The sequence below is a fragment of the Anomaloglossus baeobatrachus genome, chromosome 12 (assembly GCF_048569485.1).
Source record: "Anomaloglossus baeobatrachus isolate aAnoBae1 chromosome 12, aAnoBae1.hap1, whole genome shotgun sequence".
Lineage (NCBI taxonomy): Eukaryota > Metazoa > Chordata > Amphibia > Anura > Aromobatidae > Anomaloglossus > Anomaloglossus baeobatrachus.
The window spans coordinates 8387150-8403970 of record NC_134364.1 but is presented as its reverse complement, the minus strand read 5'-3'; the positions used below and the strand labels follow the sequence as shown (position 1 = coordinate 8403970).

At 54.2% G+C, this 16821-nt stretch overlaps 2 protein-coding genes across 5 annotated transcripts in view; one reads left to right on the top strand and one right to left on the bottom strand.

The window, feature by feature from the left end:
• Nucleotides 1-16821, bottom strand: part of GPR65 (G protein-coupled receptor 65) — a 257710-nt gene that overhangs the window by 66317 nt on the left and 174572 nt on the right. The window lies entirely within an intron of this gene.
• GALC (galactosylceramidase) overlaps nucleotides 4456-16821 on the top strand; it is a 47712-nt gene continuing 35346 nt past the window's right edge. For 3 of the 4 annotated variants that reach the window (XM_075330742.1, XM_075330740.1, XM_075330741.1), the window contains exons 1-3: nucleotides 4456-4593; nucleotides 5107-5175; nucleotides 14449-14512. In XM_075330742.1, the coding sequence (XP_075186857.1) occupies nucleotides 4477-4593; nucleotides 5107-5175; nucleotides 14449-14512 (250 nt within the window). In that variant the 5' untranslated portion in view covers nucleotides 4456-4476. Of the gene's footprint in view, nucleotides 4594-4772; nucleotides 4792-5106; nucleotides 5176-14448; nucleotides 14513-16821 lie in introns of those variants that run through there. The other variant, XM_075330744.1, reaches the window with a different exon arrangement.

Below are 16821 nucleotides of genomic sequence, written 5' to 3'. Positions count from 1 at the left end.
GGGGAGCAGTCAGGTGTCTTGTGTGTACGGAGGGGGGACCAGTCTGCATGGCTAAGAGCACAGTATTACACAACTGGATTAGATACAGCTGAGCAGATGTTATCACACAGGAGAGGATTAGATACACAGCTCAGCAGACAGTATCACACAGGATAGGATTAGATACACGGCTCAGCAGACAGTATCACACAGGAGAGGATTAGATACACAGCTCAGCAGACAGTATCACACAGGAGAGGATTAGATACACAGCTCAGCAGACAGTATCACACAGGATAGGATTAGATACACGGCTCAGCAGACAGTATCACACAGGAGAGGATTAGATACACAGCTCAGCAGACAGTATCACACAGGAGAGGATTAGATACACAGCTCAGCAGACAGTATCACACAGGATAGGATTAGATACACGGCTCAGCAGACAGTATCACACAGGAGAGGATTAGATACACAGCTCAGCAGACAGTATCACACAGGAGAGGATTAGATACACAGCTCAGCAGACAGTATCACACAGGAGAGGATTAGATACACGGCTCAGCAGACAGTATCACACAGGAGAGGATTAGATACACGGCTCAGCAGACAGTATCACACAGGAGAGGATTAGATACACGGCTCAGTAGACAGTATCACACAGGAGAGGATTAGATACACGGCTCAGCAGACAGTATCACACAGGAGAGGATTAGATACACGGCTCAGCAGACAGTATCACACAGGAGAGGATTAGATACACGGCTCAGCAGACAGTATCACAGAGGACAGGATTAGATACACGGCTCAGCAGACAGTATCACACAGGAGAGGATTAGATACACAGCTCAGCAGACAGTATCACAGAGGACAGGATTAGATACACGGCTCAGCAGACAGTATCACACAGGACAGGATTAGATACACAGCTCAGCAGACAGTATCACACAGGACAGGATTAGATACACAGCTCAGCAGACAGCATCACACAGGATATGATTAGATACACAGCTCAGCAGACAGTATCACACAGGAGAGGATCAGATACACGGTTCAGCAGACAGTATCACACAGGATAGGATTAGATACACGGCTCAGCAGACTATCACACAGGAGAGGATTAGATACACGGCTCAGCAGACAGTATCACACAGGAGAGGATTAGATACACGGCTCAGCAGACAGTATCACACAGGAGAGGATTAGATACACGGCTCAGCAGACAGTATCACACAGGAGAGAATTAGATACATGGCTCAGCAGACAGTATCACACAGGAGAGGATTAGATACACAGCTCTGCAGACAGTATCACACAGGAGAGGATTAGATACACAGCTCAGCAGACAGTATCACACAGGAGAGGATTAGATACACGGCTCAGCAGACAGTATCACACAGGAGAGGATTAGATACACAGCTCAGCAGACAGTATCACACAGGAGAGGATTAGATACACGGCTCAGCAGACAGTATCACACAGGAGAGGATTAGATACAGTTCAGCAGACAGTATCACACAGGAGAGGATTAGATACACAGCTCATCAGAGACAGTATCACACAGGAGAGGATTAGATACACAGCTCAGCAGACAGTATCACACAGGAGAGGATTAGATACACGGCTCAGCAGACAGTATCACACAGGAGAGGATTAGATACACGGCTCAGCAGACAGTATCACACAGGAGAGGATTAGATACACAGCTCAGCAGACAGTATCACACAGGAGAGGATTAGATACAGTTCAGCAGACAGTATCACACAGGAGAGGATTAGATACACAGCTCAGCAGACAGTATCACACAGGAGAGGATTAGATACACAGCTCAGCAGGCAGTATCACACAGGATAGGATTAGATACACAGCTCAGCAGACCGTATCACACAGGAGATGATTAGATACACAGCTCAGCAGACAGCATCACACAGGATAGGATTAGATACACAGCTCAGCAGACAGTATCACACAGGAGAGGATTAGATACACAGCTCAGCAGACAGTATCACACAGGAGAGGATTAGATACACGGCTCAGCAGACAGTATCACACAGGAGAGGATTAGATACACAGCTCAGCAGACAGTATCACACAGGAGAGGATTAGATACACAGCTCAGCAGACAGTATCACACAGGAGAGGATTAGATACACAGCTCAGCAGACAGTATCACACAGGAGAGGATTAGATACACAGCTCAGCAGACAGTATCACACAGGAGAGGATTAGATACACAGCTCAGCAGACAGTATCACACAGGAGAGGATTAGATACACAGCTCAGCAGACAGTATCACACAGGAGAGGATTAGATACACGGCTCAGCAGACAGTATCACACAGGAGAGGATTAGATACAGTTCAGCAGACAGTATCACACAGGAGAGGATTAGATACACAGCTCATCAGAGACAGTATCACACAGGAGAGGATTAGATACACAGCTCAGCAGACAGTATCACACAGGAGAGGATTAGATACACGGCTCAGCAGACAGTATCACACAGGAGAGGATTAGATACACGGCTCAGCAGACAGTATCACACAGGAGAGGATTAGATACACAGCTCAGCAGACAGTATCACACAGGAGAGGATTAGATACAGTTCAGCAGACAGTATCACACAGGAGAGGATTAGATACACAGCTCAGCAGACAGTATCACACAGGAGAGGATTAGATACACAGCTCAGCAGGCAGTATCACACAGGATAGGATTAGATACACAGCTCAGCAGACCGTATCACACAGGAGATGATTAGATACACAGCTCAGCAGACAGCATCACACAGGATAGGATTAGATACACAGCTCAGCAGACAGTATCACACAGGAGAGGATTAGATACACAGCTCAGCAGACAGTATCACACAGGAGAGGATTAGATACACGGCTCAGCAGACAGTATCACACAGGAGAGGATTAGATACACAGCTCAGCAGACAGTATCACACAGGAGAGGATTAGATACACAGCTCAGCAGACAGTATCACACAGGAGAGGATTAGATACACAGCTCAGCAGACAGTATCACACAGGAGAGGATTAGATACACAGCTCAGCAGACAGTATCACACAGGAGAGGATTAGATACACGGCTCAGCAGACAGTATCACACAGGAGAGGATTAGATACACGGCTCAGCAGACAGTATCACACAGGAGAGGATTAGATACACAGCTCAGCAGACAGTATCACACAGGAGAGGATTAGATACACAGCTCAGCAGACAGTATCACACAGGAGAGGATTAGATACACAGCTCAGCAGACAGTATCACACAGGAGAGGATTAGATACAGTTCAGCAGACAGTATCACACAGGAGAGGATTAGATACACAGCTCAGCAGACAGTATCACACAGGAGAGGATTAGATACACAGCTCAGCAGGCAGTATCACACAGGATAGGATTAGATACACAGCTCAGCAGACCGTATCACACAGGAGATGATTAGATACACAGCTCAGCAGACAGCATCACACAGGATAGGATTAGATACACAGCTCAGCAGACAGTATCACACAGGAGAGGATTAGATACACAGCTCAGCAGACAGTATCACACAGGAGAGGATTAGATACACGGCTCAGCAGACAGTATCACACAGGAGAGGATTAGATACACAGCTCAGCAGACAGTATCACACAGGAGAGGATTAGATACACAGCTCAGCAGACAGTATCACACAGGAGAGGATTAGATACACAGCTCAGCAGACAGTATCACACAGGAGAGGATTAGATACACAGCTCAGCAGACAGTATCACACAGGAGAGGATTAGATACACGGCTCAGCAGACAGTATCACACAGGAGAGGATTAGATACACGGCTCAGCAGACAGTATCACACAGGAGAGGATTAGATACACAGCTCAGCAGACAGTATCACACAGGAGAGGATTAGATACACAGCTCAGCAGACAGTATCACACAGGAGAGGATTAGATACACAGCTCAGCAGACAGTATCACACAGGAGAGGATTAGATACACAGCTCAGCAGACAGTATCACACAGGAGAGGATTAGATACACAGCTCAGCAGACAGTATCACACAGGAGAGGATTAGATACACAGCTCAGCAGACAGTATCACACAGGAGAGGATTAGATACACAGCTCAGCAGACAGTATCACACAGGAGAGGATTAGATACACAGCTCAGCAGACAGTATCACACAGGAGAGGATTAGATACACAGCTCAGCAGACAGTATCACACAGGAGAGGATTAGATACACAGCTCAGCAGACAGTATCACACAGGAGAGGATTAGATACACAGCTCAGCAGACAGTATCACACAGGAGAGGATTAGATACACAGCTCAGCAGACAGTATCACACAGGAGAGGATTAGATACACAGCTCAGCAGACAGTATCACACAGGAGAGGATTAGATACACAGCTCAGCAGACAGTATCACACAGGACAGGGTTATATATTTGCTCAGCGCTGACACTTCCGGGTGTCACGTGAGCGGTCAGGTGACAGCAGTAATGTGGCTGCTGTGCGCTGCGCTCTGTGTTCTCGGGGTCCGGGCGGTTTATGAGCTCAGTGACCGGGGAGGACTGGGCCGGGAGTTCGATGGGATCGGTGCTGTCAGCGGAGGCGGCGTGAGTGCTCCTGGGAGGAGGCCGGGTGTGATGGAGGGAGGAAGGAGGAGGAGGCGGGGGGGGATAGAGGGAACAGGCCAGGTGTGAAGAGGAGGCCAGGTGTGATGGAAGGAGGAAGAAGGAGGCCGGGTGTGAAGAGGAGGCCGGGTGTGATGAAGGAGGCCGGGTGTGAAGAGGAGGCCGGGTGTGATGAAGGAGGTCGGGTGTGATGGAGGGAGGAAGGAGGAGGCTGGGGGGGATAGAGGGGAGAGGAGGCCAGGTGTGAAGAGGGGAGAGGAGGCCGGGTGTGATGAAAGAGGTCGGGTGTGCTGGAGGGAGGAAGGAGGAGGCTTGGGGGGATGTTTACAGGTAACACAGGGAAGGGCTGTGGGGGGGGGATAAAGCTGGATTAGAGGCACAGACTGGAGGCTGCTGTTGCCCTTGGCTCCCCTTGCCTATTAGTGCTCCCCTCTTCTCGCCCATTCATCCCCCGCCTGTGCCCCGGGGTGACCCCGTTTCCCTGTGTCTTCTCAGGCCACCTCCCGCCTGCTGGTGAGCTATCCGGAGCCGTACCGCTCCCAGGTGCTGGACTATCTGTTTAAGGTAAGCTTGTGATTGTGGGGGGCTGGTGGATGAATCTGCCCTCCAGTAACACACACTGTGTGTGATGTTTGTCAGCCGCTCACTCCCAGTACCTGGAGACCACCTTATCCCGCTGCGCTCCGCAGTCCTCCGCTTTATGTCTGCAGCTTGCCGGCAGAACTAGATTTGTTGCTTTAGGTAGAGGACAATTCCTTCTGCATCAGCCTACAGAGGCTTGAGGGGGCTTTACACGCTGCGATATCATTACTGATATCGCAATTGTGGGTACCCGCCCCCATCTTTTGTGCGACACGGGCATATCGCTGCCCATGTCGCACAAAATCGCGCTCCCCCGTCACACGGCTTACCTGTCCTGTGACATCGCTCTGGCCGGCGATCCGCCTCCTTTCTAAGGGGGAGGTGCGTTCAGCGTCACATGGCAGGCGGCCAATAGAAGCGGAGGGGCGGAGATGAGCGGTACGTAACATCCCTCCCACCTCCTTCCTTCCGCATTGGCGGTGGACGCAGGTAGGAGATGTTCCTCGCTCCTGTGGTGTCACACACAGCGATGTGTGCTGCCGCAGGAACGAGGAACAACATCGCTAATGAGAGGTAAACGATTTTTTTAATTTAGGACGACCTCTCCGAGGCAAACGATTTTGGCCGCTTTTGCAATCATTTTAGGTCGCACATAAGTGTCGCACGCTGCGATACCGTTAATGACGCCGGATGTGCGTCACAAACACCGTGACCCCGACATTAACGATATTGTAGCGTGTAAAGCCCCCTTTAGAGACCGTCTGTAACCATGACTACACATACTGTGCATAGGTGCTGCATCCACATGATGATACATTCCGCAGCTTTCTCATCTTTAAAGGGAACCTGTCAGGTGCAATCTACACCCAGAGCCAGGAGCAGTTCTGTGCATACTGCTGATCCCCGCCTAATAATCCCTGCATCTAATAGCATAGATAAAGAGATCTCAGTCCAGTAGACCACCGCGCAACCAGCTCTGTCCTCACCTGTTGTACCCTCACCCATCCCCTGTAGACTGTGAGCCCTCGCGGGCAGGGTCCTCTCTCTCCTCCTCCTGTAGACTGTGAGCCCTCGCGGGCAGGGTCCTCTCTCCTCCTGTAGACTGTGAGCCCTCGGGGCAGGGTCCTCTTTCCTCCTGTAGACTGTGAGCCTTCGCGGGCAGGGTCCTCTCTCCTCCTGTAGACTGTGAGCCCTCGCGGGCAGGGTCCTCTCTCCTCCTGTAGACTGTGAGCCTTCGCGGGCAGGGTCCTCTCTCTCCTCCTCCTGTAGACTGTGAGCCCTCGCGGGCAGGGTCCTCTCTCTCCTCCTCCTGTAGACTGTGAGCCCTCGCGGGCAGGGTCCTCTCTCTCCTCCTCCTGTAGACTGTGAGCCCTCGCGGGCAGGGTCCTCTCTCCCCTCCTCCTGTAGACTGTGAGCCCTCGCGGGCAGGGTCCTCTCTCCCCTCCTCCTGTAGACTGTGAGCCCTCGCGGGCAGGGTCCCCTCTCTCTCCTCCTCCTGTAGACTGTGAGCCCTCGCGGGCAGGGTCCCCTCTCTCTCCTCCTCCTGTAGACTGTGAGCCCTCGCGGGCAGGGTCCTCTCTCTCCTCCTCCTGTAGACTGTGAGCCCTCGCGGGCAGGGTCCCCTCTCTCTCCTCCTCCTGTAGACTGTGAGCCCTCGCGGGCAGGGTCCCCTCTCTCTCCTCCTCCTGTAGACTGTGAGCCCTCGCGGGCAGGGTCCCCTCTCTCTCCTCCTCCTGTAGACTGTGAGCCCTCGCGGGCAGGGTCCCCTCTCTCTCCTCCTCCTGTAGACTGTGAGCCCTCGCGGGCAGGGTCCCCTCTCTCTCCTCCTCCTGTAGACTGTGAGCCCTCGCGGGCAGGGTCCCCTCTCTCTCCTCCTCCTGTAGACTGTGAGCCCTCGCGGGCAGGGTCCCCTCTCTCTCCTCCTCCTGTAGACTGTGAGCCCTCGCGGGCAGGGTCCCCTCTCTCTCCTCCTCCTGTAGACTGTGAGCCCTCGCGGGCAGGGTCCCCTCTCTCTCCTCCTCCTGTAGACTGTGAGCCCTCGCGGGCAGGGTCCCCTCTCTCTCCTCCTCCTGTAGACTGTGAGCCCTCGCGGGCAGGGTCCCCTCTCTCTCCTCCTCCTGTAGACTGTGAGCCCTCGCGGGCAGGGTCCCCTCTCTCTCCTCCTCCTGTAGACTGTGAGCCCTCGCGGGCAGGGTCCCCTCTCTCTCCTCCTCCTGTAGACTGTGAGCCCTCGCGGGCAGGGTCCCCTCTCTCTCCTCCTCCTGTAGACTGTGAGCCCTCGCGGGCAGGGTCCCCTCTCTCTCCTCCTCCTGTAGACTGTGAGCCCTCGCGGGCAGGGTCCCCTCTCTCTCCTCCTCCTGTAGACTGTGAGCCCTCGCGGGCAGGGTCCCCTCTCTCTCCTCCTCCTGTAGACTGTGAGCCCTCGCGGGCAGGGTCCCCTCTCTCTCCTCCTCCTGTAGACTGTGAGCCCTCGCGGGCAGGGTCCCCTCTCTCTCCTCCTCCTGTAGACTGTGAGCCCTCGCGGGCAGGGTCCCCTCTCTCTCCTCCTCCTGTAGACTGTGAGCCCTCGCGGGCAGGGTCCCCTCTCTCTCCTCCTCCTGTAGACTGTGAGCCCTCGCGGGCAGGGTCCCCTCTCTCTCCTCCTCCTGTAGACTGTGAGCCCTCGCGGGCAGGGTCCCCTCTCTCTCCTCCTCCTGTAGACTGTGAGCCCTCGCGGGCAGGGTCCCCTCTCTCTCCTCCTCCTGTAGACTGTGAGCCCTCGCGGGCAGGGTCCCCTCTCTCTCCTCCTCCTGTAGACTGTGAGCCCTCGCGGGCAGGGTCCCCTCTCTCTCCTCCTCCTGTAGACTGTGAGCCCTCGCGGGCAGGGTCCCCTCTCTCTCCTCCTCCTGTAGACTGTGAGCCCTCGCGGGCAGGGTCCCCTCTCTCTCCTCCTCCTGTAGACTGTGAGCCCTCGCGGGCAGGGTCCCCTCTCTCTCCTCCTCCTGTAGACTGTGAGCCCTCGCGGGCAGGGTCCCCTCTCTCTCCTCCTCCTGTAGACTGTGAGCCCTCGCGGGCAGGGTCCCCTCTCTCTCCTCCTCCTGTAGACTGTGAGCCCTCGCGGGCAGGGTCCCCTCTCTCTCCTCCTCCTGTAGACTGTGAGCCCTCGCGGGCAGGGTCCCCTCTCTCTCCTCCTCCTGTAGACTGTGAGCCCTCGCGGGCAGGGTCCCCTCTCTCTCCTCCTCCTGTAGACTGTGAGCCCTCGCGGGCAGGGTCCCCTCTCTCTCCTCCTCCTGTAGACTGTGAGCCCTCGCGGGCAGGGTCCCCTCTCTCTCCTCCTCCTGTAGACTGTGAGCCCTCGCGGGCAGGGTCCCCTCTCTCTCCTCCTCCTGTAGACTGTGAGCCCTCGCGGGCAGGGTCCCCTCTCTCTCCTCCTCCTGTAGACTGTGAGCCCTCGCGGGCAGGGTCCCCTCTCTCTCCTCCTCCTGTAGACTGTGAGCCCTCGCGGGCAGGGTCCCCTCTCTCTCCTCCTCCTGTAGACTGTGAGCCCTCGCGGGCAGGGTCCCCTCTCTCTCCTCCTCCTGTAGACTGTGAGCCCTCGCGGGCAGGGTCCCCTCTCTCTCCTCCTCCTGTAGACTGTGAGCCCTCGCGGGCAGGGTCCCCTCTCTCTCCTCCTCCTGTAGACTGTGAGCCCTCGCGGGCAGGGTCCCCTCTCTCTCCTCCTCCTGTAGACTGTGAGCCCTCGCGGGCAGGGTCCCCTCTCTCTCCTCCTCCTGTAGACTGTGAGCCCTCGCGGGCAGGGTCCCCTCTCTCTCCTCCTCCTGTAGACTGTGAGCCCTCGCGGGCAGGGTCCCCTCTCTCTCCTCCTCCTGTAGACTGTGAGCCCTCGCGGGCAGGGTCCCCTCTCTCTCCTCCTCCTGTAGACTGTGAGCCCTCGCGGGCAGGGTCCCCTCTCTCTCCTCCTCCTGTAGACTGTGAGCCCTCGCGGGCAGGGTCCCCTCTCTCTCCTCCTCCTGTAGACTGTGAGCCCTCGCGGGCAGGGTCCCCTCTCTCTCCTCCTCCTGTAGACTGTGAGCCCTCGCGGGCAGGGTCCCCTCTCTCTCCTCCTCCTGTAGACTGTGAGCCCTCGCGGGCAGGGTCCCCTCTCTCTCCTCCTCCTGTAGACTGTGAGCCCTCGCGGGCAGGGTCCCCTCTCTCTCCTCCTCCTGTAGACTGTGAGCCCTCGCGGGCAGGGTCCCCTCTCTCTCCTCCTCCTGTAGACTGTGAGCCCTCGCGGGCAGGGTCCCCTCTCTCTCCTCCTCCTGTAGACTGTGAGCCCTCGCGGGCAGGGTCCCCTCTCTCTCCTCCTCCTGTAGACTGTGAGCCCTCGCGGGCAGGGTCCCCTCTCTCTCCTCCTCCTGTAGACTGTGAGCCCTCGCGGGCAGGGTCCCCTCTCTCTCCTCCTCCTGTAGACTGTGAGCCCTCGCGGGCAGGGTCCCCTCTCTCTCCTCCTCCTGTAGACTGTGAGCCCTCGCGGGCAGGGTCCCCTCTCTCTCCTCCTCCTGTAGACTGTGAGCCCTCGCGGGCAGGGTCCCCTCTCTCTCCTCCTCCTGTAGACTGTGAGCCCTCGCGGGCAGGGTCCCCTCTCTCTCCTCCTCCTGTAGACTGTGAGCCCTCGCGGGCAGGGTCCCCTCTCTCTCCTCCTCCTGTAGACTGTGAGCCCTCGCGGGCAGGGTCCCCTCTCTCTCCTCCTCCTGTAGACTGTGAGCCCTCGCGGGCAGGGTCCCCTCTCTCTCCTCCTCCTGTAGACTGTGAGCCCTCGCGGGCAGGGTCCCCTCTCTCTCCTCCTCCTGTAGACTGTGAGCCCTCGCGGGCAGGGTCCCCTCTCTCTCCTCCTCCTGTAGACTGTGAGCCCTCGCGGGCAGGGTCCCCTCTCTCTCCTCCTCCTGTAGACTGTGAGCCCTCGCGGGCAGGGTCCCCTCTCTCTCCTCCTCCTGTAGACTGTGAGCCCTCGCGGGCAGGGTCCCCTCTCTCTCCTCCTCCTGTAGACTGTGAGCCCTCGCGGGCAGGGTCCCCTCTCTCTCCTCCTCCTGTAGACTGTGAGCCCTCGCGGGCAGGGTCCCCTCTCTCTCCTCCTCCTGTAGACTGTGAGCCCTCGCGGGCAGGGTCCCCTCTCTCTCCTCCTCCTGTAGACTGTGAGCCCTCGCGGGCAGGGTCCCCTCTCTCTCCTCCTCCTGTAGACTGTGAGCCCTCGCGGGCAGGGTCCCCTCTCTCTCCTCCTCCTGTAGACTGTGAGCCCTCGCGGGCAGGGTCCCCTCTCTCTCCTCCTCCTGTAGACTGTGAGCCCTCGCGGGCAGGGTCCCCTCTCTCTCCTCCTCCTGTAGACTGTGAGCCCTCGCGGGCAGGGTCCCCTCTCTCTCCTCCTCCTGTAGACTGTGAGCCCTCGCGGGCAGGGTCCCCTCTCTCTCCTCCTCCTGTAGACTGTGAGCCCTCGCGGGCAGGGTCCCCTCTCTCTCCTCCTCCTGTAGACTGTGAGCCCTCGCGGGCAGGGTCCCCTCTCTCTCCTCCTCCTGTAGACTGTGAGCCCTCGCGGGCAGGGTCCCCTCTCTCTCCTCCTCCTGTAGACTGTGAGCCCTCGCGGGCAGGGTCCCCTCTCTCTCCTCCTCCTGTAGACTGTGAGCCCTCGCGGGCAGGGTCCCCTCTCTCTCCTCCTCCTGTAGACTGTGAGCCCTCGCGGGCAGGGTCCCCTCTCTCTCCTCCTCCTGTAGACTGTGAGCCCTCGCGGGCAGGGTCCCCTCTCTCTCCTCCTCCTGTAGACTGTGAGCCCTCGCGGGCAGGGTCCCCTCTCTCTCCTCCCGTCATGGAGCGTGTCCCGTTAAGCCCTGCCGCGGGCAGGCGGCGTTCGGCACACTTATCAGCTGTTTTCAACAGCTGACATGTGTGCTTGCTAGCCGCGGGTGGAATCGCTTCCACCCGCGGCCATTAACCCCTTAAATCTTGCTGTCAAAGTCTGGCAGCAAGATATAAATGGGCGCGGCCATGTTTTTTACTTACCGCCGCCCCCACTGGAAGTCCCGTGCGTGATCACGTGACTATCGGTGGTTGCCATCATAGCACAGGGTCATGTGATGACGCCTGCAGCTATGATGTTTCACTTTCGTTTTCCCTCGGTCTGGAGCAGAGGGAAAAACAAAGTGACTGAATCTGCTGTTTACAGCTGTGTAGCTATGATCAGCCGATCGCTATTATCTATCGGATTGCTGATCGCTATAGCTTCCTAGGGGGACTAGTAAAATTAAAAAAAAAAAAGGTTTAAAATAAAATAAAAAAAACAAAACCTAAAAGTTCAAATCACCCCCCCTTTCCCCCCATTGAAAATGAAAGGGTTAAAAAATAAATAAATATACACCTATTTGGAATCGCCGCGTTCAGAAATGCCCGATCTATCAAAATATAAAATCAATTAATCTGATTGGTAAACAGCGTAGTGGCAAAAAAATTCCAAATGCCAAAATTACGTTTTTTGGTCGCCGCAAGTTTTACGCAAAATGCAATAAGAGGCGATCAAATCGTAGCATCTGCGCAACAATGGTACCATTAGAAACGTCAGCTCGAGACGCAAAAAATAAGCAGTCACTGAGCCATAGATCCCTAAAAATAAGAACGCTACGTGTTTCGGAAAATGGCGCAAAACGTGCGCCACTTTTATTGGACAAACTTGTGAATTTTTTTTTAACCCCTTAGACACAAGTAAACCTATACATGTTTGGTGTCTACAAACTCGCACTGACCTCAGGCATCACACCCACACATCAGGTTTACCATATAGTGAACACCGTGAATAAAACATCCCAAAAACTATTGTGCAATCACACTTTTTTTTGCAATTTTTCCGCATTTGGAATTTTCTTGCTGTTTTCCAGTACACCATATGGTAAAACTTATGGTTTCATTTAAAAGTACAACTCGTCCCGCAAAAAAGAAGCCCTCATATGGCAAGATTGACGGAAAAATAAAAAAGGTACGGCTCTCGGAAGAAGGGGAGCAAAAAACAAAAATGCAAAAACGGAAAGTGCCCCGGGGCTGAAGGGGTTAATATGTGCCAGATCTTTACAGCGCTGGCAGTTTGTGGCAATGTGTCAGCCGGGGGTCCTGGTTGGGACTGCATGGGATATATGGTTTGGGATGTAATCCCTGGCTGGCTGCAGGGGGCTGGTCCATGGTGGGGGTGGGGGGGGCCACAAGCTGCACATCTTCTGTCCTGTGTCGGGTGGGGATCATGTCTTCTCTTGTGACATCGGTGTCACAATCTGCCTGTGCTGATCGCTGTGACTGATAGCAGAGATGGTATCTCTACCCGCTGCAGCAGATCAGGAGGAAAGACGGCAGGGAAATGCCACTTGTATTCTGTGGTCTCCCTTATTAACCCCTTCTCAGTCTGTGATGGAAATGAACATCTTGGCCAGGGATCTGCGAGTTTAGAGAGGGCTCAGGAGCTGAACTCCCTCCACACGCGGCTGGTGGTGGCGCTGTCACATTGCTGCCATTTTTGTCTATCCGCTGGACAAGACATTCACTGACAGAAAGCGCCAAAGGTTGCACACACTGGCTGCTATTGGACCCCGTGATGGGGGCACAAAGGGTCACCATGGCAGACGGGGTACTGCTGAAGACCCCCGTCACTGCCATCCTCGTCCTCCTGAAGCCAAGCTCCAGCTGGCAATACAGTTGTACAAGCGATCACACAACAGATAGGTCCTGTAAAAAAGGTAAAAATTAAAATTAACCCCTTCATCCCCATTAAAAACAAAACCTAAACATTTGTATCAAAATATAGGAATAATTAACTCCTACAATAAATGCCATAAAAAGAGGAAAAAAATCCAAACGCCCAAATTTACTTTGTGCTGCAGCGACAGATAATAAACGCTATGGCACTTGGAAGAAGGAGAAAAAAAGACAAATACTCCCTGGTTAAGGATCCTTCATTTAATGTGTTTAACTGGCAAATCAGAAACTCCTATAGAATACACTTAGTAATTGTCTGTCAATCTGAGCAGGCAGAGCTGTAGTGTAAAGCATGGTGAGAGCGGCTTGTACAGTAAGAGTGAGCGGAGTCTGGATCCCTGTAGTGATCTCTCATCTGGTCAGATCTGCGGGGCCTCCATTCTCTATTGGGGGCTGGAACGCGTTGCTGTTGTAGCCTCAGAGGGAAAAGCATTTCTCATAACGGGGATCTCCAGTATACAGCGCTGCAGTCTCTTATCAGAGCTGTGATGGGTGGATTGAAGCTGCAGTATAAAGTATGGAGTAAGGAAAGAGTCACACTACCATGGGCTCCACCAGATAATGCAGCTAAGCTGAAGTGTAAAGCAGGGTGGACAGAGCCTGAGGGAGCAGGGTGTCTGACTACAATACACCCCAGCAGAGAATGGAGCCGCTTTACAGTTCTGTGTCCTATTGGAGCAGAGCACTTTACTCTGATGTGTATTTTTTGTGTCCGCTGCTGCGGCGACACGCGTCGGCCACCCACTTTGAACGTCACCATATGTTACTTGTATAACTGACTGACCCTGGGCTTCTCCACTGGTGACTACTTTGTGTCCATCGTACCTGTGTCTCATATCAGGGCTTTGGCACCTCTACCTGATGCTCCCTCGTATGGTTTGCTTCATTTACCTACTTGGGCATCCGGTGCTGTTTAGGATCCACCCCTGTTACCCAGTACCTTAGCTGTAGGTACACCTCTCTCATGTGTGCTTCTGTACCGGCCGTTCACTCTGGTTCATTTAGTTGCATACTCTCCATCCTCTGTGTAGATACTCGCTCTTGTGATGTGTGCACTAGCACATGCCAGTACCAGTGATTGATACTCTTTAAGTGCTCCCATGATCTAGGTCCATTTCATGATTAACCTCTGACCCTCGATATCTGATATTGCACCATTTATGGGTCTTTTTGTCATACTCTTGATATTGTATTCTATTTTTGCATTTTCTGTGCTTATTATTATGACATTGGGGTTTTGGTCTCGTTCAGTGGGTGCTTTTTTGTTTCTATGTATGTTTTAAATGTTTTTAAGATGTCTGTCCCTGTGTAATAAATGAAGGTGTTGTCTTTTATACAATTCTATCATTAGTGTGCCCCTGATTGTGCAGATTCTTTCCTCCTCCCGTTTTGCTATTTTTTGTGTCTGGTGACCTTTTTCTTCTGTATTGCCCATAGTCTCTGTCTTAGCTAGCTAATATATATCTTATATTTCATACACATGTATCATTCATGTTTTTTTTTTGTTTGCAGCCAAACTTTGGAGCCTCTTTGCACATCTTTAAGGTGGAGATTGGAGGAGATGCCCAGACGACAGGTAACATTAACAGATCCTCCTTTAGAAGGGGCCGTCAATCTTTTGGTTTGGGGGTGTTTTGTTTAGTATCATAGTGATGTGAATGGACTTATTGCCGGTTTCCAGCCGGTCGCTGAAGTTTTCATACTTTGTCAGAAGGGTTAATTTACAATAATCTGATCAGTTGTTAAAAGTGGGGGACCCCTGATTAGGCTGGTGCACCAGATCACTGCGGATGAGTATTCTCCTGTCCCCAGGACCCCCTCCTGTAAGCCTTTCCCCCATATTCTGGCTCTTTGCCTCACTCCTTGTGCTGATGATTATTTTCTCTCTGGCAGTTGTAATTTCTAATCTTCTGACTTCCTGCTGGCCTGGTGCTTATACACCAAAGCAGAGCTGCAGTGTAAATCATGGGGGAAGACGCAGCAGATAGCCAGATCAGCACAGCGCCATTCACTGTGAAGTGGCCGTTGTTGGTACTGCAGCTCCTGTGGATGTGATCTGAGCGGCAGTACTTCTGCCCCGTGCTGGACTGTCTGCCTCTTCTCATCTTGGTCTCCCTTGCTTGGATGCAGAGTTAGGACTTTTGGACCGCGGGCTTGTAGTGCCCTTACATGGGGGCATCCAGGAAACGTTCCTCAGGGTGTAGGGACCAGGCGATGATGTAATAAACCACACGCAGGAAGTGAGGCGTGCGGTCATGTCGGGGCGGATGCAGTGTACACCCCCGGCTCTGCTGCGTCACAGGACGGCACTGCACCCTCCGCAGCTTTGCTGCCCGCTGCAGAGAACGGATCCAAACAGTTCCCCTTCTTTTCTCTGGAGACTTCCTCTTTGTGTAATGGAAAGTTCTGTAATTCTCCTGACTTCGTTTTTCCCCATTTCTTCGGCGCTCCATTGGGAGACCCAGACGATTGGGTGTATAGCTACTGCCTCCGGAGGCCACACAAAGCATTACACTAAAAAGTGTAAGGCCCCTCCCCTTCTGGCTATACACCCCCAGTGGGATCACTGGCTCACCAGTTTTCTGCTTTGTGCGAAGGAGGTCAGACATCCACGCATAGCTCCACTGTTTAGTCAGCAGCAGCTGCTGACTATGTCGGATGGAAGAAAAGTGGGCCCATATGGGGTCCCCAGCATGCTCCCTTCTCACCCCACTTGCGGTTTGTAAGGTTGAGGTACCCATTGCGGGTACGGAGGCTGGAGCCCACATGCTGTTTTCCTTCCCCATCCCCCCTCAGGGCTCTGGGTGAAGTGGGATCTTACAGGTCTCCAGGCACTGAGACCGGGCTCCATCCACAGACCCAGAGAACCTGCTGGATATGGAGCTGAGTATCGTCAGGGACAGGCCCTGCTACATTAAGGTACTCTGTGTCCCCGGGCAAGCGCGCACACACACACCAGCATTGCTGGGAGTGTTAGTGCGCCGGGGGCAACAGCGCAGAGCGCTCGTGCTATTAGTCACTACAGCTTTGCTGAGTGACTTTATGTATTGGGAACTGCCGCGCCGGCCGTTGCTGGGTGTTTTTTACACTGTGGCGCGGCTGGGACTTGTGGTGCGCCGGGGACTTCCGCGCTGGCCGTGCACATGGACGGCCGCGCTTATTACTTGAGTCCCCGGCTTTGCGGCCTAGTTTTTGTTTCGTTCCCGCCTCCAGCCCTGCCAGTCAGGGGAGAGGCGGGACGCTGTACAGACAGTCAGCGCAGAGGGCTGGAGTCTGCTTTGCATTCTCCAGCCCCCTTCACTGGACACAGTGGGACGCCAGTTTCCCGCTCTTGTCTGGGGCACGCCCACGGCCCGCCCCTCGTCACACGAGCTGGAGAAGGACGCCGGCAGCCATTCCTGCACGCCGTCCGAGCTGGGGAACGGAGACATGCTCTGGGCAACCAACACAGGGCTCTGGCGACCACACACCCGCGTTATAGGCGGGCGGTAAGCAGCACCTGAAGTGCTGACCCCACTAAATACCGAAGTGTCCATTTGTATTTTATGCCTGTATGCTATACACTGCACTGTAGGTCGCTATCTTTGGCTATATGCCCTTCTAGATGGCGAGATAACAGCAGCAAAAACGCAAGGGTGCTAAGGCACAGGTTTTCTAGGCTGCTTGTATTGCATGGCTGAAGTGTTCATTTGTACTTATGCTTGTATGCTATACATTGCACTGTACGGTCGCTACTCTTGGCCATATTCTCCTAGAGGGCTGGACAACAGCAGCAAAAAAGCATGGGTGCCAAGGCACAGGCTTTATAGGCTGCTTGTACTGCATGTGCTGAAGTGTTCATTTGTATATATGCTTGTATGCTATACATTGCACTGTACGGTCGCT